The following is a 21,187-nucleotide window of genomic DNA, read 5'->3' as shown; positions in this document are numbered from 1 at the left end:
AGAATATCCTTTAGCATTTGTTGAAGAGCTGGTTTGGTGGTGCTGAATTCTCTCAGCTTTTGCTTGTCTTTAAAGCTTTTGAATTCTCCTTCATATTTGAATGAGATCCTTGCTGGGTACAGTAATCTGTCTTCTTTTTCTGGGACTCCTATGATTTGAATGTTGGGACTTTTCACATTGTCCCAGAGGTCTCTGAGATTGTACTCATTTCTTTTAATTCTTTTTTCCTTTATGCTTCATTTATTTCCACCATTCTATCTTCCACCTCACTTATCCTATCTTCTGCCTCAGTTATTCTACTGTTGGTTCCCTCCAGAGTGTTTTTGATCTCAGTTATTGCATTATTCATTATTGATTGACTCTTCTTTATTTCTTCTAGGTCCTTGTTAAACATTTCTTGCATCTTCTCCATCTTTGTCTCCAGGCTATTTATTTGTAACTCCATTTTGTTTTCAAGATTTTGGATCATTTTTAACCATCATTATTCTTAATTCTTTTTCAGGTAGACTCCCTATCTCCTCTGCTTTTGTTTGAGTTGGTGGGCATTTATCATGTTCCTTTACCTGCTGAGTATTTCTCTGCCTTTTCATCTTGTTTAGATTGCTATGTTTGGTGTGGCCTTTCTGTATGCTGGAAATTTGTGGTTCCTCTTTATTGTGGAGGTTCCTCCCTGTGGGTGGGGTTGTCAAGGTTTCCTGGTTAGGGAAGCTTGCATCTCTGTTCTGGTGGGTGGAGCTGGATCTCTTCTCTCTGGAGTGCAATGAAGTGTCCAGTAGTGAGTTCTGAGGTGTCTATGGTTTGGTGTGACTTTGGGCAGCCTGTATATTAAAGCTCAGGGCTATGTTCCTGCATTGCTGGAGAATTAGCGTGGTATGTCTTGCTCTGGAACTTGTTGGCTCTTGGGTGGAGCTTAGTTTCAGTGTAGGTATGGAGGCTTTTGGATGAGCTCTTATCAAGTAATGTTCCCTGGAGTCAGGAGTTCTCTGGAGTTCTCAGGTTTTGGATTTAAGCCTTCTGCCTCTGGTTTTCAGTCTTATTCTTACAGTAACCTCAAGACTTCTCCATCCATACAGCACCACTGATAAAACATCTAGGTTAATGGAGAAAAGCTTTTCCACAGTGAGGGACCCCCAGAAAGGTTCGCAGAGTTACATGGTGAAGAGAAGAGGGAGGAGGGAGATAGAGGTGACCAGGTGAAGAAGAGGGGGAATCAAAAGGGGAGAGAGCAATCTAGCCAGTAATCAAATCCCTGTGTGCTCTCCACAGCCTGGAACACCCAGAGAGGTTCACGGAGTTACATAGAGAAGAGAAGAGGGAAGGAGATCGAGATGACCAGGAGGAGAAGGGGGGAAATCAAAAGAGAAGAGACAGATCTAGCCAGTAATCAGTTCCCTAAGTGTTCTCCACAGCCCAGAACACACAAAGAGATTCACAGAGTTAAGTAGAGAAGAGAAGGGGAGGGAGGAGATAGAGGTGACCTGGGGGAGAAAAAGGAGAGTCAAAAGGGGGAGAGGGCAATCAAGCCAGTAATCACACTCCTAAGCAAAAATGGGTACTGAAGATTGGATTCTTAAAGGTACAAAATTGATAACAAATACCAAAAAGCAAAGATTAAAAATCTAGAGTAGAGGTTAAACTCTCAAAAATACAATATTAAAAAAAAAAATCACAAAAATTATTAAAAATATATGAAATTTGCTTTAAAAATAGGGTCTTTTTTTGCAAGGTAATAGTAGGTTATAAAAATGAAAATTAAAAAAGTAATAAAGGACTTAAAAATAAAAAAATTAAAAAAATGATAATAGTAAAATATATCTAGGAATTTCTCTGGAGCTGTTGTGGGCAGTGTGGAGTCAGTTCAGTTTCAGATAGCTCCTTGTTCCAACTTATACTTCCCAAGGTCTGTAGGCCCCTTCCAATAGAGTCGGTGCTAACTACAGGGTTTTAATCTGTTGCACCAGTCACTTCCAAAGCAGTACCCTCTGTTTATTTTGGCTTCTTCTGTTTGCAGGTCTCTTCAGTGTCTAATTTCCACCCTGACACAAGGGGGCACTGGTGGTCACTTATTTAGGCTCACTTGCTCAGTTGTGCTGTGGGCAGGGAGGAACGCTGCAGACAAACATCACTGGCGAGTGTGGGGAGTGCTCGCAGTGTCTCAGCCGCACTGGGTTTGCCCCCGCTCACGTTGTGTGCGTTTTCCTGGTCTACACTGCTCAGGCTCCAGGTTGCTCTGCAGGGAACTGTCTAAGGCAGGCTGTGGGTTGCTTGCACTTCCCAGGTCTAAGCCGCTCAGGTTCAGGCTCTTGGGTACTCCACAAAGGTGTTTTGTGCCCTTCCCAGGTCTGAGCAGTTCAGGCGACCAGGTGCTTGGCGAGTGCACTCTCCCCAGCTGGGCGGTGCGTCTTATCACCTCCCCTGTCCCAGCTGCTAGATTTCCTGGGTGCGCAGCAGGAGCGCCATGTGTCTCTTCTGGGGATCTCTGGCTGAGACCCTCCTGGTGGATATCAACCATCCAGGATCCCAGGAAGACTTGGTTAGCAGATGGGAGCCTGCTCGCAGTTTGGTAGAGGGTGCCGTCTCTGGGGCTAAGGTTGCCCCTTTCCGGCTCTGGCTGTCACCTGCCTGCCTCTCTGCCTCCGGCGGGCAATGGGCCAGTGCGCAGCTGGTTACCTCTCCTCTGGTATTCGCTCAGTTCTTTGTTCTGTGAGCGGGCCAGCAGTGGTGCCTTAGGCTAGAGCTTTTCATGGGAAGGTTCTCTCTCTCTTTTCTCTCTCTCTGGCTATCCCACAATTTGGGTTGCTATCTCATGTTAGATCCCTCAGATTGTCCTTAGGACATTCAGGCCCAGCCCTTACCCTAAGCAATGCAGCCCAGGCCTCCCTGTTCAGCCCCCGTTTGCTGGTGGTGTGCAAGCATCTGGGCTACTTCTGTGCTGGGAGTTGCAGTTAGGCACATAATCTGTGGGTTTTATTTATTTATTTATTCCTCCTGGTTATGTTGCCCTCTGAGAATCCAAAGCTCCCCACAGACCTGCCGGTGAGAGGGTTTCCTGGTGTTTGGAAACTTCTCCTTCACGACTCCCTCCCCGGGATGGGTCTCCGTCCCTAACTCTTTTGTCTCTCTTTTTATCTTTTATATTTTGTCCCACCCTCCTTTTGAAGACAATGGGCTGCCTTTCTGGGTGCCTGGTGTCCTCTGCCAGCATTCAGAAGTTGTTTCGTGGAATTTGCTCAGCGTGCAAATGATCTTTCAATGAATTTTTTTGGGGAGAAAGTGGTCTCCCCGTCCTATTCCTCCGCCATCTTAGGACTGCCCCTCTGGATTGCTGGGTTATATGGTAACTCTACTCTTAATTTTTTAAGGAACCTCCATACTATTTTCCACAGTGGCTGCACCAATTTACATTCTCACCAACAGTATAGAAGGGTTCCATTTCTATCACACCCTTTCCAGCATTTGTTATCTGTAAACTTTTTGATGATGGCCATTCTGACTGGAGTGAGGTCACCACATGATAGTTTTGATTTGCATTTCTCTGATAGTTAGTGATGTCAAGCATCTTTTCATGTGCCTGTTGGGCATCTGTTTGTCTTCTTTAGAGAAATGCCTATTTAGGTCTTCTGTACCATTTTTTTGATTGGGTTGTTTATTGTATAGCTCTTTTAAACTTCAGATTTTAATCTATAAATAATATTTCCTGCATAAGTTGTTTTTTGTTTTATGGACTTAAATAATATATATGATGATAGATGTTAACTTGGTTTACTGTGGTGATCAAACAGTTCAGTTCAGTTGCTCAGTCATGTCCAAATCTTTGTGACCTCATGGACTGCAGCATGCCAAGATTCCCTGTCCATCACCAACCTCCCGGAGTTTACTCAACCTCACATCCGTTGAATCAGTGATGCCATCTGACCATCTCATCCTCTGTCATCCCCTTCTCCTCTTGCCTTCAATCTTTCCCAGAATCAGGGTCTTTTCCAATGAGTCAGTTCTTTGCATCAGGTGGCCAAAGTATTGGAGTTTCAGCTTCAATATCAGTCCTTCCAATGACTATTCAGGACGGATTTCCTTTACTATTGGCTGATTGGATTTCCTTGCAGTTCAAGGGACTCTTAAGAGTCTTTTCCAACACCACAGTTCAAAAGCATCAATTCTTTGGTGCTCAGCTTTCTTTATAGTACAAATGTCACATCCATACACGACTACTGGAAAAACCATAGCTTTGACTAGATGGACCTTTGTTGGCAAAGTAATGTCTCTGCTTTTTAATATGCTGTCTAGGTTGGTCATAGCTTTTCTTCCAAGGAGCAAGTATCTTTTAATTTCATGGCCAAAGTCACCATTTGCAGTGATTTTTGGAGCCCCCAAAATAAAATCTCTCACTGTTTCCATTGTTTCCCCATCTATTTTCATGAAGTGATGGGACTGGATGCCATGATCTTAGTTTTCTGAATGCTGAGTTTTAAGCCAACTTTTTCACTCTCTTCTTTCACTTTTATCAAGAGGCTCTTTAGTTCTTTGCTTTCTGCCACAAGGGTGGTGTCATCTGCATATCTGAGGTTATTAATATTTCTCCCGGCAATCTTGATTCCAGCTTGTGCTTCATCCAGCTGGGCATTTCACATGATGTACTCTGCATATAAGTTAAATAAGCAGTGTGACAATATACAGCCTTGATGTACTCCTTTCCCGATTTGGAACCAGTCTGTTGTTCCTTGTCCAGTTCTAACTGTTGCTTCCTGACCTGCATACAGGTTTGTAGGAGGCAGGTAAGGTGGTCTGGTATTTCCACCTCTTGAAGAATTTTCCACAGTTTGTTGTGATCCACACAGTCAAAGGCTTTGACATAGTCAATAAAGCAGAAGTAGATGTTTTCCTGGAACTCTCTTGCTTTTTCGATGATCCAGCAGATGTTTGATCTCTGGTTCCTCTGCCTTTTCTAATTCCAACTTGAACATCTGGAAGTTCACAGTTCACGTACTGTTGAAACCTGGCTTGGAGAATTTGAGCATTACTTTGCTAGCGTGTGAGATGAGTGCAATTGTGGGGTAGTCTGAATATTCTTTGGCATTGTCCTTCTTTGGATTGGAATGAAAACTGACCCTTTCAAGTCCTGTGGCCACTGCTGCATATTCCAAATTTGCTGGCGTATTGAGTGCAGCGCTTTCACAGCCTCCTCTTTTAGGATTTGAAATAGCTCAACTGGAATTCCTCCACTAGCTTTGTTTGTAGTGAATGCTTTGTAAGGCCCACTTGACTTCACATTCCAGGATGTCTGGCTCTAGTCCAGTGATCACATCACTGTGGTTATCTGGATCATGAAGATCTTTTTTGTATAATTCTTCTGTGTGTTCTTGCCACCTCTTCTTAATATCTTCTGCTTCTCTTAGGTCCATATCACTTCTGTCCTTTATTGTGTCCATCTTTGCACGAAATATTCCCTTGAGTTCAGTTCAGTTGCTCAGTCACGTCCAACTCTTTGCAACCCTGTGGACTGCAGCACACCAGGCCTCCCTGTCTATCACAAGACCTGGAGTTTACTCAAACTCATTTCCATTGAGTCGGTGATGCCATCCATCTCATTCTCTGTTGTCCCCTTCTCCTGCCTTCAATCTTTCCCAGCTTCAGGGTCTTTTCCAACGAGTCAGTTCTTCCCATCAGGTGGCCAAAGTATTGGAGTTTCAGCTTCAATATCAGTCCTTCCAATGAATATTCAGGACTGGTTTCCTTTAGGATGGACTGGTTGGATCTCTTTGAAGTCCAACGGACTCTCAAGAGTCTTCTCCAACACCACAGTTCAAAACCTTCATTTCTTCAGTGCTCAGCTTTCTTTATAGCCCAACTCTGACATCCACGCATGACTACTGGAAAAACCATAGCTTTGACTAGATGGACCTTTGTTGGCAAAGTAATATCTCTGCTTTTTAATATGCTGTCTAGTTTGTTCAAAATAATATTCCCTTAGTATCTCTAATTTTCTTGAAGAGATCTCCAGTATTTTCCATTCTATTGTTTTCTTTTTGTTTGCATTGATTACGGAGGAGGGCTTTCTTATTTCTCTGGGCTTTTCTTTGGAACTCTGCATTCAAATAGGTATATCTTTCCTTTTCTCCTTTTCTTCCTCATCTTTGCTTCTCTTCTTTTCTCAGCTATTTGTAAGGCCTCCTCAGACAGCCATTTGCATTTTTGCATTTCTTTTTCTTGGAGATGGTCTTGATCACTGCCTCCTGTACAATGTCATGAACCTCCATCCATAGCTCTTCAGGCAGTCTATCAGATCTAATCATTGAATCTGTTTGTCACTTCCTGTTTATGATCATAAGGAATTTGATTTAGGTCATACCTGAATGAACTCGTGGTTTTCCCTACTTTCTTCAATTTAAGTCTGAGTTTTGCAGTAAGGACATATTTAACAATATGTATATATTTAAAAAATATGCATGGTAAAATTTTGTAAATGACATATGAAAAGTATTTAATACATCAGATTTAATGGATAAATTGTATATTTCTTACAATATTAAAGTTGTACCCATTTAATAAGATTACTGAAAGCTTGTGAACAATGAATAACATGAGGAAAGTAGACACACTTGGTGTGTGACTAACAAGGCCATTTGAGCATTATGTGCATTTCTTATTTCATCATTAGGATATCAGAGTCTTGACTTATCTATTAAGACTCTACTAGTTGCAAATAACAAATGAAACAAATGAACTCAAGAAATCTCCTACTGGCTTAAGGGAAAAGAGGAGGGAAAATGTCTTGGTTCTCACAGCTGAAAAGTTCAGAGGTCAATCCTGCTTCAAAAATGGTGAGATCTGGAGTTCTCATGCTGCCATCAGGATGTGGTTTCTCTTCTCTCAATTCTGGCCTCATTTCAGGTCTCCATGGTATCCCCTACCAGCTTCAGACCTGCCCTCATGGAGCCAAAATGACAGTCATGGCTCCACCCTCTGCATCTTCTTGGTGGCAAGCACAATGGGAGAGGGGGAGGGCCTTTTCCAAGTCATTCAAACAACATGCTCAGAATTGTCTCATTGTCTCAAGTGAACCAGTCCCAGAGACCAAGGACGTGGTTAGGTCTGGGTCTCAGGCTCTGTCTATGGAATAGAGAGAGACTCTGAAGTACAAGGGCTGAGATTGTGAAGGTCCTGGCCCATCCCATGTTGAAGCAAGATGATAAATAGAGAGTTCCCTTTAAGAAGGGCAAGTGGGTACTGGGTGGGGACATAGTGAGTGAACATGATAGTGGTGGAGTTTGTCACCTGTCTGCATCTGTGTGTGTTGGCGTGAGTGTGTTTGTATCAGATATTTAATAAGTTTTTTAAAGTCAAAGATTTGGAATATTTGGTTTACTTGCTGCCAAGTAAAGTATTTTACTCTGCATCAGCTAGAAATATTTAAAACTCATTCTTCCTTTTCTACTTCTACTCATCTTCTTTTTTTCTTATAGACTTTATCCTAATTTCTTCCCTGCCTGTCTGAACTTTAAAACCAAAATTTATGTTGGCTATACAGATGATGTAATTTTAAAAAAGGGTACTCTTTTTTAGTTCCTTAAAGAGAAATATAAAATTTGCTTATAATACCTCCCTACTGTACATGGATCCAAGGTAGGAGCTGAGATGATCCTATAGAAAGGAAGTGCTTTAAAACATTTCTCCCAACCTGTTTGTATTTGGAAAAATATAGAGATTTGCATAAATGATGTGGACCTGTAACAGTTATGCAAATGAACTTGCCAATGAAAGTAAAGGGGATTTAGAGATGTCAATGTTCTTAAACTTAGGTGAAGTGAAAGTTGCTCAGTCGCGTCCAACTCTTTGCTTTGCTACGCCACAGACTATACAGTCCATGGAATTCTCCAGACAAGAATACTGGAGTGGGTAGCCTTTCCCTTCTCCAGGGGATCTTCCCAACCCAGGGATTGAACCTAGGTCTCCCACATTGCAGGCAGATTCTTTACCAGCTGAGCCACAAGGAAAGCCCAAGAATACTGGAGTGGGTAGCCTATCCCTTCTCCAGCAAATCTTCCCGACCCAGGAATTGAATAGGGGGTTCCTGCATTGCAGGCCAATTTTTTACCAACTGAGCTATCAGGGAAGCCCGCTTAAACTCAGGTATTATATGTTAGAAAAATAATATATCTCTATTCAATTAAGAGGTTTTCCTATTGTATACTGTATAAATATTGTAAGATTCAGGAATTAGGGTATCAGTTGCTGGGTCTTGATAAGCCTTAGGGTAACCACACTTTTCAAAAATGAGAACTTAAAGCAGTGCTCAGCTTTAGAACTTGATTTTGGGCATAGGTCCTATTGCTACTTAAGTATAAATTAGGCATAGCTAAATAAATTATATTTAACAATAAATCTTTTGTCATTAAAATATACAAGTGTACAGGGAAGAGTGTTGGGCAATGGTACCATAATTATAGATGAATTAAGAAACAATCTTAATTAAAGTAGGGTCCTTACTTTAAGGATCAATTTTCTTTCACTTTGACAAATTCAGGGCACTAAACATTTCTCATAAATTCCTTGTAAATTAACTAGTAATCACTTTATAAAGTTAATTAATCATCTGTAGCAAATTCTCCAGTGACACAAAAAGTCATTATCATTATACATGATTAGCAATGTGATCAGTCACCTAGGGAGGCAAAGTTTAAGGAAAGTAATTATTTGGAGAATGTCAGCCATTGTTAAATTAGGAATTTCTCTCATCATTTATATCTGATTAGCATTAAATATGAATCACAAATGTGACACTGATTCAACAGACAAATGAATATACTTGTTTGTATTCCAAGTATTTCTTAGCTTTCAGAAATGTTAGGTCTTAATGCAAATTACATTGATATCGTGTTATTTTGGAGTTGTTCATATGCTTTTGTTAAAAGTTTAAAGAAGTAATATGGCAATAAAATGACTAAAACCTGAAACACTATCCTCAGACAAGCACTGGTATGTATTTACCATTAGGAAATGGAGAACAATTTGAATGAGTTTATGAAGGGCTCCCCTGGTGGCTCAGTTGGTAAAGAATGCAGTCAGGAAAGAATACTTGCAATGCAGAAGACCCTGGTTCAATCCCTGGGGTGGGGAAGGTCCCCTGGAGAAGGGAATGGCTGCCCACTCTGGGATTCTTGCCTGGAGAATTCCATGGACAGAGGAGCCTGGCAGGCTACATCCTCACGGGGTTGTAAAGAGTCAGACATGACTGAGCAACTAATACTGTGTTCTTCTACTATTGGAATAGTATTTCATTTGGTTGTAAAGTTGTGACCTATTTCACAACCAACCCAATGTCAGCCAGTGTGGCTTGCCTTGGTATGTTATCCATGGGAGAAAATGGTTTCTGGAAGATTTTGAGTCCTGTAAGACCTTATATGGGATTGACCTAACTTAAAGGGAAGTTGTCATGCAAGTTTCTTCATGAATATTTCAGGCAGTTGTGTAAATTGTATATGGAACTACAGTAGGTTCTGATGATATCAGTTTAGGAGTTTGGAGATCATTCCAGCAACTTCAGAATTTTAGGATTTCTAATTTATAAAGAGATCTAGAAATGTGTCAGAAGGAAATTTGAATGATAGTTTCTTAGTAATTTTTTTCCTGTAAAATCTTTTGTGTGCTAAGCTGCTTCAGTCATGTCCAACTCTTTGTGACCCTATGGACTGTAACTTGCCAGGCTCCTTTGTCCATAGGATTCTCCAAGCAAGAATACTGGAGTGGTTGCCATGCTGGAGATCTTCCCCACCCAGGTATTGAACCCATGTCTCTTATGTCTCCTGCATTGACAGGCAGGTTCTTTACCTCTAGCGCCACCTGGGAAACCCTGTAAAATCTTTAAAGCTCTTTTAAAAGTGTATGATAATATTATTTAGAGATAATAACATTTCTTCCTAGAATTATTTTCTTTTTTTTTCAGTGAATTCAAAGTAATGAGCACTATAGAAAGTCATCCTTCTCAGATAAAGCCAATGAAATTTTGGAAATAGATTTTCATTAAACATTCTATGCTGGTTGTGTTTTTTGATGTTTGACACATATGTAAGTTGCTTGAAATGGGTCGATATTTATGGAAAGTCTTAGGGAAGGTAAGTGTTGGAGACCTTACATAGAGGCACAGTTATAGATTTAATGGTTAAAATGAACCATAGCGATCACTTACCTTTATCTAAATCCTGCTACGTGCCATTTTCTAGATTTGAGGACAGATTCAGAGACATTTGGTAACTTGTCTAAAATCAGCTAACAAGCTAAGGACTGACTGAGATTTAGTTTTGGGACTTTGATTCTAAGATTTTTCACCTGCAGTGGTATCTTATATCTAAAAGTTATGTTTAAGTATTTAAAAATGGAAAATATAAATTGACCTATATCACCAAAATAAGTTTGTAATTAATAATGATGTAAAGGTTATTGAGGGTGTTCCTCGTAGCTCAGTTGGTAAAGAATCTGCCTGCCAATGCAGGAGACTCAGGTTTGATTTTCAGGTGGCTCAGCTGGTAAAGTATCTGCCTGCCAAGTGGGAGATCAGGGTTCGATCCCTGGGTCAGGAAGATCCCCTGGAGAAGGGAATGGCAACCCACTCCAGTATTCTTGCCTGGAGAATTCCATGAACAGAGGAGCCTGGCAGGCTACACTCCATGGAGTTGCAAGAGTCACACATGACTTAGTGACTAAACCATCACCAGAACATGTTAGCTAGCATCCTTCGTGGGGCCTGTGAACTTCCTCCTGGACCACTTTTCTCCCAGAGATCTGCAGATATTTACATGGCTCATAGTTACATGCATCTTCTGATATTTCCATAGCTCACTGCCTCACTTTCCTCAAGACTTTCCAGCTTCCCAGGTGCTAGCAGTAAAGAACCTGCCTACCAACGTAGGAGATGTAAAAGACGTGAGTTCGATCCCTGGGTTGGGAAGATCCTCTGAAGGAGGGCATGGCAACCCACTCCAGTATTCTTGCTTGGAGAATCCCATGACAAAAGAGGCTGGCGGGCTACAGTCCATAGCGTCTGAAAGAGTCGGATACGACTGAAGCGACTTAGCACGCAGAGATTATTCAGGAGTGGTATTAATATAAAGATATTCTCAGTATGGCCACTAGAGGTCAGCACTTAGCTGCTTTATGTGGTATAACAAATTCTGCATTTTAGTGGTATTTTTTTTTTTTGCCAGGTTATATTCAGGTGATAAATATTACTGTGGCATATTGCAGACCTAATATAGTTAATAGATTAAAAGCATTTTAGTAATTGTCACTATGTCAGTGTAATAAAACTTTCTAAAAAGTACTTCCTTTTTTAAAAGTTTCCTTTGCTTTTCTCTTAAATCAGAGATTCAATCTTTTATAATACCAGCTTATTTTTCCTGTAAAACATATTCAAAATCTATGTTTATTATTTATAGACATATCAAATTTATGAACATTAGCAAACAATTCATAATTTGTTCAGGGCATGCTCTGTTCTTAATTTCTTTTAAAATATATAGTAAATTACAGGTTTTGCAAAGATCTATGGAGCACCATATTACATACAATATTTCCAGCATAACTATGAAGCTGCCTAATTGATACTTTTCTTGCTTCTACAAGACCAGGGGTTCATGAAAGGCAGATAACTTATTCCGTTTTTAATCCCAGCTCCTACCCCAGTATTTCTCCAAGAGTAAATACTTGGTAAATGTTTGTTGACTGAATGTCTGTTAAGAGGCACAAAAAATAGTGAATCCACTGGGAGTAAGAGTCCTGATATCTTTTTTGAAGCTTTAGCCATTGGCAAATTATTAAACTTTGAACCATGATTTATTTGTCTTTGTAAAAGGGTATGATAAAAAACCACCTTACTGGGTTGCCAAGGCATTACATTAAATATGTATAAAGTTTCTGTCGCATCATGAATCATTGGTATAGCTATTATCATTCTCAGCAATGATTGCTAACAATTATTACTAGTAATAGTGGCAGTGGTGGTAAAGGTAGAGGCATGTAGTGGGTCTGGCCAACTCTGGGGCTGTATTTAGGATGGGAGTTTTCTTTCTGCTGTGTCAACATAGTGAGATTGTACAGTTAGGACTTTAAGGTTGTTGTTTGGGCATTTTAAACCATCTTCTTTTTTTTTTTTTTCATCTTGAGACTAAGGAACACAAATCAGAGATTGCAAGTCAGGGTAGATCTGATTCAGTGTCCATCAGTGAACATCTATCTGATCCTGGTCATTGTTGCCTCCAGCATTTAAGAGCATCAGTGATATGCACCGTTATTTTCTGCTTCTGAATGGTCCATAGATTTCCTTATATCTTTTATTTTTTGCTTTATTGAAATTTATTTATTTTTAATTGGAGGATAATTGTTTTACAATATTGTGTTTGTTTCTGCCAAATATCAGCCTGAATCAACCATAGGTAAATGAATATCCCCTCCCCCTGGTATCTTATATTTGTGCACATCTTATTTCTTCCTTAAAGAGATTGTATATCACCCATATGTCAGTATGATCATCAGGTAACTGTCTCAATAAAGGCTGTCTGTAGGCCCTATGAGAAATATTTAGCATTGTAGCCTATACAAAATTCTGAACTTGAATCCTACTTTTGCAATATTTTAAGTTTTGGCTTCGCTTTCACATCCTGGCCACAGTCTGGGCCTCACTTTCTTGAGTGTGTGCTAACTGTGTGGGTGCAAAAATTCATTAAGTGTAATTACAAGGATTCTTTCTGTACCTACCCATCTACCAGCACATACTGTATATAAGATTACAAACTAGTTCCCCTGGGCATAAAAGACTGACTAAACTATTCAAGATCTGTTGGGAGTTAATTTTTTTTAATAGGGGTGATATGTAGATGAAAATAATGACAATGTAGAGCAATGTTAAATATGCTCTATAAGACCTTATTCCTCAAAGTGTGGTCTAGGGACTGGCATTACCTGGGGGTCATTGGAAATGCAGAATCTCAGACCTTACTGCAGAACTGCTGAAGCAGTATCGGGATTTTGCCAAGATCTCAGGCAATATGTTTACATATTCAAGTATGATAGCACTTTGAAGGCAGAGGCTTTAGGGAATGCAGGTATCACTTCCACCAGTTGGGGACCCAGAATTTCACGGAGGAAGGAGCTTTGAGGGAGACAAAGGAGTTTAATGGTGGAGCTGGGATTAGGAGGAGGCTGTCCTGGGCAAAGGTAGGAAGGAGAGGAAAGATGGGTTTTTTGGAGTTGTCAGATTTCTAAGATACAACATTAGTGCAAAGGAGTAGGCCATTTGGGAGGCGGGGGTACTTCGGATCAGAGTGCCAGACCAGGGTGTAGAGTTTTTAAGATTGTACCTGTGACCAAAGGAATATTTTCATGTATGTGAATGACACAGTCCAGAGGTGGAGAGGAGATTCCTGGTCCTTTTGTCTTATTACCTATAAGGATCAGAGCTGTGCTTTAGGAAGAGAAATATAATGTGCCTCTGAGAGATGGTTTAGGACTAGACCTGGAGATTACAGAAATAGCTTGGTATAACCTCAACAACAAGCAGGCTAGAGAGATGCTCACCAGTCCCCAGCTGTTCCAGTCATTCCAGCTGAGATGCAGACATGTCAGTGAAGAAGCCAGATGAGGCTTCATATGACTCCAACCCCTGGTGCTGACTGCAACAACATGAGAGACCCAAGGGAGAACCACCCCGCTGAGCACAGTCAACCCACAGAACCGTGAGCCACAAAGGTTGGGAGTGCTTACCGAGCAGCAATGGAAAACTGCGATGGGAAGCGATGGTGACATCTCCCTTTTAGGACTGTCACAAAGGTAAAAGAAGATTTTTATTTGCTAAATCCTTAGCCCACAGCCTGGAATAAAACAAGCCTTCAATGTGTGTGTGTGATTTATTATGTATATATATATATATATTTAGCATAAAAGGAAATAGCATGGTGGCAGAGTGGAGTGAAGATTAGGGAGGTTGCAGAAATAGAATCAAGGGGAGGCAGTGTTTGGTATACAGGCAGGAAGAGAAAGGTAATAGGGAGAATGATTGCACCGCTAATGACACCGGCAGCAACAAAAGGAGTAGCAGTTCACTCAGAGAGAAGTCATTTGGTTTCTTGACATGCTGCTTGAGATGCTAACAGAACACAAGCTAGAAGACTTGTGCACTCTTTATTCAGAAAGGAATATTGTAAACTGTGAGAGAAGTCAGAGATAGAAGCAAAGCGTTGGGACTTCTCTGCAGCCAGCCATGGTGAAGCTCATGTTGTGGTTAAGACCCAAGGCAAGACTACCTAAGGAGCGAAGGGACACGGAACCTCCCGGTGAACGGGGAATATCAAGAGTTGTTTCCTGAGCACTTGGTTCTCACTGTGTGGAAATGCACTCTCAGGCCCGCTTTCCTCCTTTCTTGACTGCGATACAGTTGAAAGAGCAGCATTCCTTGTAGACATTAGAGTGTTTCTCAGTGGCATAGGAAATAATTTCTAAAACACAGCTGGTACCCACGAGCGCATATAGTTTTACTGCAACGAATAGGCCATAGCTAAAAAAATAACCTCAAAAACTTTCTCTCCAATTTGGGTTTATCTACTGTATTTTAAATTTTCTTCCATTGTCTTGTGTAGAGGTCTCTCTCCCTAATATTTTATAATGGTGATTTTCAAACATACAGTATGGTTCAAAGACTTTTAAAATAGTACTTCACAGCAATTGCCTAGATTCTAACAATATTTTTATTACAATTACTTTAACATATACTTCTCTTTTTACCCATGCTATGTAGAAATTTTTGTAAAAATGTAATGTGATTGTAATATAAAATTTTTGTACTTTTTCAGTAAATATTAAAACAAAAATATTTCCTCACATTATTGCAAAGTTATAAACATTGTTTAAAATTACTTCAAAATAGTTCATGTAATTTATTTCATCATACTAAAGGTGACTTCATGATCCTGTGTTCTTATTAAATAAAAAAATGATTCTGTATCTTGTTTTTTTATTTTTTTTATTTTTTATTTTTTTACACTATATATTTTTCTTTTTTCTTTTATTTTATTTTTCCATTTATTTTTATTAGTTGGAGGCTAATTACTTTACATCATTGCAGTGGTTTTTGTCATACGTTGAAATGAATTAGCCATGGATTTACATGTATTCCCCATCCCGGTCCCCCCTCCCACCTCCCTCTCACCCGATCCATCTGGGTCTTCCCAGTGCACCAGGCCTGAGCACTTGTCTCATGCACCCAACCTGGGCTGGTGATCTGTTTCACCCTAGATAATATACATGTTTCGATGCTGTTCTCTTGAAACATCCCACCCTCGCCTTCTCCCAGAGTCCAAAAGTCTGTTCTATACATCTGAGTCTCTTTTTCTGTTTTGCATATAGGGTTATCGTTACCATCTTTCTAAATTCCGTATATATGTATTAGTATGCTGTAATGGTCTTTATCTTTCTGGCTTACTTCGCTCTGTATAATGGGCTCCAGTTTCATCCATCTCATTAGAACTGATTCAAATGAATTCTTTTTAATGGCTGAGTAATATTCCATGGTGTATATGTACCACAGCTTTCTTATCCATTCGTCTGCTGATGGGCATCTAGGTTGCTTCCATGTCCTGGCTATTATAAACAATCTTAAGTTTTTTAAAACAAAATATTAATGCTAAATTCCTTTCTATTTTTAAGATTTTTTTTAAAAAAAGTATAGATTCTCTTATGTGAAGAAAATGAAGATACTATGTTGAAGAGATATCTGTACCCTGTGTTTGTAGCAGCATTATTCACAACAGTCTAAGAAAATAGACTTAGCAAATAACCTAAGTACCTATGGGCAGGTAAATGAAGAAGTTGAGGTATATATACAATGGAATATTATTCAGCCATAGAAAGGAAATCCTGCCATTTGTGACAACATGGATGAGACTCGAAGACATGCTAAGTAAAATAAGTCAGAGAAAGAATAACACTATATGATCTCACTTATATGTGGAATCTGAAGACAAAACCAAACACCAAAAACTAAGCTCGTGGAAAAAGATCAGATTTGTGGCCACCAGAGGTGGAGGGTAAGAGGAGGGAGAATTGGCTTAGGGTAGTTAAAAGATACAAGCTTTGAGTTGTAAGATAAGTAAGTACTAGGAATACACACTTGCTGACTATAGTTAACACTGCCCTAGGGTGTTTATGAAAGTTAAGAGGGTAAACCCTAAGAGTTCTCATTGCAAGGAAAAAAACACTTTTTGGTATCTGTGTGAGATGATGGATGTTCACTAAACTTACTGTGGTAATCATTTCATGATGTAAATAAGTGAAATCTTTATGCTGGGTACCTTAAACCTGTACAGGAATGTATGTCAATTTTATCTTAATAAAACTGGAAGAAAACATACAGATTTTCAGAAGTGGAAATAGTAATAATACATCAAAGGATGTGAACATTTTAAAAGATAGATACTTGTTGTCAAATTGTTTTTAAAAGCCAAATTTATTAATACCAAGTTCCACACCAGTATATTTGAGTGTTTGCTTCACTATATCCTGGCCAGCCTTGGCGTACATTGAAAATAACATAAAAGTTTCAAGAAACTTGGCAGGGCCCTTGGGTTGGAACAGATCTGCCTGCAGCTGGACCTCCTTCCCTTTTTAAGTGTGTATTTCTAGGTTAATGGTAAATGGAGAAGCTTTGGGGTCATGGTTGAAGCCTGGGGCAAGGTGAGAGATGAGGGGATGATGAAGGGAAGAGATTCAATTTTCCCTCGCTTTTTATTGCTTAAAATATTTTTTGAAAAAAAAAATTTTTTGAGGCAATTTCAAAACTTATAGAAATGTTATACAGTACAAAATTTTTTTTCTCTTGAACCATTTGAGAATAAATTAATAATATACTATTGCCCCCAAATACCTTAGTGTGTATTTCCTATAAACAAAGGTATTCTTCTGTCTAACACTAAAATAACCATCCAAATCATGAAATTAACATTGACATATTACTAACACCTAATCATATCCTATTTTTGTTTCACCAAGTGCCTTAATATCCATTACAGCAGAAGAGCACATTCAAAATCCTGTGTTATTTTTCCTTGTGTCAATTTGAAACAGTTTCCCAGCCTTGATTTTTATGACCTTCACACTTTTGAGGGGTACAAGTCAGTTATATTGTAGAATGTGCCTCAGTTTTGGATTATTTTTTCATAATAGCATTCAGGTTGCACCTCTGGCAGAAATATCACAAACGTGGTGTTGTGTTCTTTGCATTATATTTTACCTGCAGGCGCAGGACTTTGATTTGTTCTGTTTATAATGTTATGTTGATGACTTCTTTAGGTTGTATCTGCTAAGCTTCTCCACTGTAAAGTTATCCTCTTCATAATAAGTATTTGGTGAGGACATATTTTGAAGCTATGTAAACATCCTGTTCCTTGTGAATCAACCAACCAACCTTTCATCCATCTATTTGTCAATCAACCAATCATTCATTATGGATTTTTGGTTTCCTGTTTGGTTCAATAGGATTATAATTTATGACCATCACTAATTCTGATGCTCAGATTGTCCCTCATTGGTCAATGGGAATTCTCCCACCCTGATTTCTGTGTCTTTTCACGTGTTCCCACCATTTTTTGGGAGGCATTACTTTCGGAGGAGATATTCTTGGTTCATATTGTACTTTGCCTACTCCAGCCCTGGAATCAGCCTTTTGTCTGAGGAACTCTGATTCTTTTTAGTGGAGAATGATACTTAACAACCAAGATCTGGGTGTTTTGTCTGCTCATTACTATTGGGATGTTGCTTCTCCCAGGCCCTACCAGTGGGTTGGGGAATGTGTGTGTTCATGTCTTTACCTCTGTAGTTTTTCATCTGCCTCTAAAAATACATGTTTCACTGATCCCTACAATTCTAATTTAGCAGGGTTCACTCTAGTTTTCTCCTTTTTCCTATTAATCTTTCTCTGACAGTGACAAAACTTGGTTCCCATTGTTCAGTGTTTATACACTTCTGTGACCCGTGCCCATGTATATAACCAGTCTCTCATCAGTGTGGCTGCTGTCTTCCTCTCTGCTCCTCCATGCCCCCTTGACCACACCTGGACTCCACCCTATGCCAGACTGTCCAGCCAAGAGGAAGCCCTTCTTACTTACTTAGGACTTTGACCCTTGCCCCAGGTCACCGCATCCACATCCCACTTCTGCCCTGATTATGGTGCTCCGCTATGGGCCACATCTCCCCCCTTCCCCCTAGCCTACCCTTGTTAGTGCTGAAATGTTTGAGATGAGGAACAGTTCTTAAATGTCCTTAAGAGACCTAGTGGATTTTCACTGGAAGGACCAAGCTCTTGGCTCATTCATAGAAATCTTTGGTTTGTTTAACCTTAACCTGAGGACTGCCCTGGTGGTACAGCGGATAAGAATCTGCCTGCCCATGCTGGGGACACGAGTGTGAGCTCCGGTCTGGAAAGATTCCATATGCCATGGAGCAACTGAACCCATGAGCGTACTTTCGGAGCCTGCATGCTGCCGCTACTGAAACCTGTGTGCCCAGAGCCCGTGCTCTGCGACAAGAGAAGCCAGTGCAATGAGAAGCCTGCTCACCACGATGAAGAGCAGCTCCCGCTTACACAACTAGAGAAAGTCTGTGTGCAGCAGTACCGGCACAACATATATAAACCTGGGGGAAAAAAGAGGCTGGGCTTTGCCGTTTCCCTTCACCCAGCAGTTTTTCATCCAAGTCCCAGATCGCATCCACACTGTCTCTTCTGGTAGCTAGTGCTTTAGAGGAATGACAGAAAGCCAGCTGAGTCTTACGGGGTCCCCACCAGGTGGGGCAAGTCTCATGGGAATGTTTTCTCCTGAAGATGCTGGTTTCCCAGACATAAAATATGTCCAGGCAACTCATTAGAAAAACGGAACAAGGGTACTATCTTCACTTTCTAACCCAAACTGGAAACGGACTCAAAAAAAGCTACCTCAATTCCATGAGTAGACAGATCCCCCCCCCCCCCCCCTTCTGTCTAGCTTGATTGCTCCATTACAAGCTGTTATTCTTTGTCTTTTTTTCATAGTTGCTGGTGGGGGACTGGCAGAGGGGACAGACAGAGCTGGTGACTATGGGGAGGTGAGGAAGGGTGTACTCTGGGTTTCCTGTCTGAGTTAGCCACAGGGTTTTCTTTCACGAACTCTTGCTCCACCCACAGGAACATCAGCAGTTCCTACCTGATGGACTTCAAGACAGAGGAGAGGTCAGGGGTAGCAGCTGCAAACCTGGGTGCAGAAGATAGCTGGTTTAAAACGTCTTTGCTAACTTGATATGTGATGATAGCATCTTATTTTTTTGTGTGTGTGCTAGAAGTATGTATATATGTATCTGTGTAACTTTTAGAAAATGCTTTTCCTGTTGCCCCTTTTCTCAGTCCTCTGATGCTGTTTCATGTATCATTAATTTTTAAAAATTATTTTTGATAGCTACTACAATGTTTGAAGCTGGAAAGGACAAAAATAATCCAGATGAATTTGCTGTGGCACTTGATGAAACTCTTGGAGACTTTGCGTTCCCAGATGAATTTGTCTTTGATGTTTGGGGAGTCATTGGTGATGCCAAACAAGAATGATTATGATGTGAATGATCGACTCTGGAAGAATGAACCATTGTTCCTTAAGAAAAAAGTAAGATCTGCCTTCAGACACTGTTATGGACTCTGGCTAGGTTTTATGTGTATGAGTACATTCTTCTGAAATATAGTCTTGATTTTGGGGGCACTTTTTTAATGCAGTTGTATATGTAGTATGCTTAAGATAAATTACCTCAAACATAACCAATTTTAATATTCATTCAAAAGCTTTTTAAAAGTTAGTTTAGAGAGTATTTCTAGATAGATTATTTTGTTTCCCATTGACAGCTGTGTTTTGTTTTTCACATAAAAGTTGATTGCAGTAGCTTTGTAGTTCTTTTGCAAGATCTTAATGCAGTAAAAACTAGGATTGCAGTATAGTTTGCCTCATAGCATCTTCATTTTGTTATGCTAGTTTGAACAGGATGGGTTCAGAACATGAAATGTGAATTATGCCTACTAGATGTCTAGTAACATATATATTTTTTAAACCTGCTGAGTTACGGGAGGAAGATTCCTACAGCTTATTAAAGTCTGGGGCCTACTTTCTGTCTTTGTTAAAACAAGGATTGATTAACTTTTATTTTTTGCTTCTTTGTAATTGCTTTCTTGATTCTTAAACTTATTGAAATCTATTGTGTTGTATATGTGTTTGCACGTGTAGAAGAAGATGAAAAAGAGGAAGATAGCTAGAAAACACTAATGTTTGATTTTTTTTTAGCAGTTCTTACAACACTATTTCTTTTCCACTCATACCTATTCTTATGTTACCCTTTATAAGCATTCCAGAGAAAGTTTTTTATAGTCTTTGTAGAACTTTTCTTTTGAAAGATGTTTACTCAGAAAATAGCTGTGTTTGAGGACATTTTTGGGGGTGGTTAAAGAGCAAAACTTTTAAGCCTCCTAAACTTTAAAGGAGATACTATCAGAATAGATTTCCCCCAAGTGAAAATGCAGGAGGAAGGGAAAGTTGAGAAAAATATATTATTCTATTACTTTGGAGTTCTAATGCACTCTCTCTAAAACCTTACATTATTGAGAAAATTGAGGGTAAATGACTGTCTTATCACTGTTTCTTGACATTTTACAGATGTAAGGGAGATGGAAATGAATGGTTTCAACACAGATCATTTAATAAGGCAGAGCATGGTGTGACCAAGCATTTTTCTAAAGTGTTAGATGGAAAATGCTGCATGCTGCCATAGTAATCGGAAATAATAACCTGTGTGAAGTATATTCTAGGAAATCAGAAGTAGTTCCCTTTTCATGCTGGGTTAATGCTTACATAACTTGTTTTCTTGTGCAACTTCAGTTTTACTGCCTTCCACCCTCTTTTTCACATACATTTAATTCTTTGAAGCTTGATATTCTTTGTCTCATTGATCTGAAACCTTTACAGAAACTGTCATTAACATGTAACAAAAATAGTTTAGAGGAAGTGGATTGTCTTATTGCCCTTGCCCATCATTTGGAAATAGGATCCAGCCTAGGCTGTAATAATTTCTTGCTGCATGTTTAGTGAATTTTCTTATGGAGGTTCCCATGTACTGTTAATTCTTAATACCATTTCTCATA

The 21,187-nt window shown here is 39.7% G+C and overlaps 1 protein-coding gene across 1 annotated transcript in view; it reads left to right on the top strand.

Annotated features, from left to right (window-relative positions):
- The window catches only part of GIPC2 (GIPC PDZ domain containing family member 2), a 93,028-nt gene extending 72,057 nt beyond the window's left edge, over nucleotides 1-20,971 (top strand). The window contains exon 6 of the mRNA XM_070467870.1: nucleotides 19,467-20,971. Coding sequence (XP_070323971.1) covers nucleotides 19,467-19,612 — 146 coding nt within the window. The 3' untranslated portion in view covers nucleotides 19,613-20,971. The remainder of the gene's footprint in view (nucleotides 1-19,466) is intronic.
- The last annotated feature ends 216 nt before the right edge of the window (nucleotides 20,972-21,187 follow it).

Source organism: Odocoileus virginianus, chromosome 5 (genome assembly GCF_023699985.2).
Source record: "Odocoileus virginianus isolate 20LAN1187 ecotype Illinois chromosome 5, Ovbor_1.2, whole genome shotgun sequence".
Taxonomy (NCBI): Eukaryota; Metazoa; Chordata; class Mammalia; order Artiodactyla; family Cervidae; genus Odocoileus; species Odocoileus virginianus.
The sequence above is the reverse complement of the archived record's forward strand: the minus strand, read 5'-3'. Positions and strand labels throughout refer to the sequence as shown.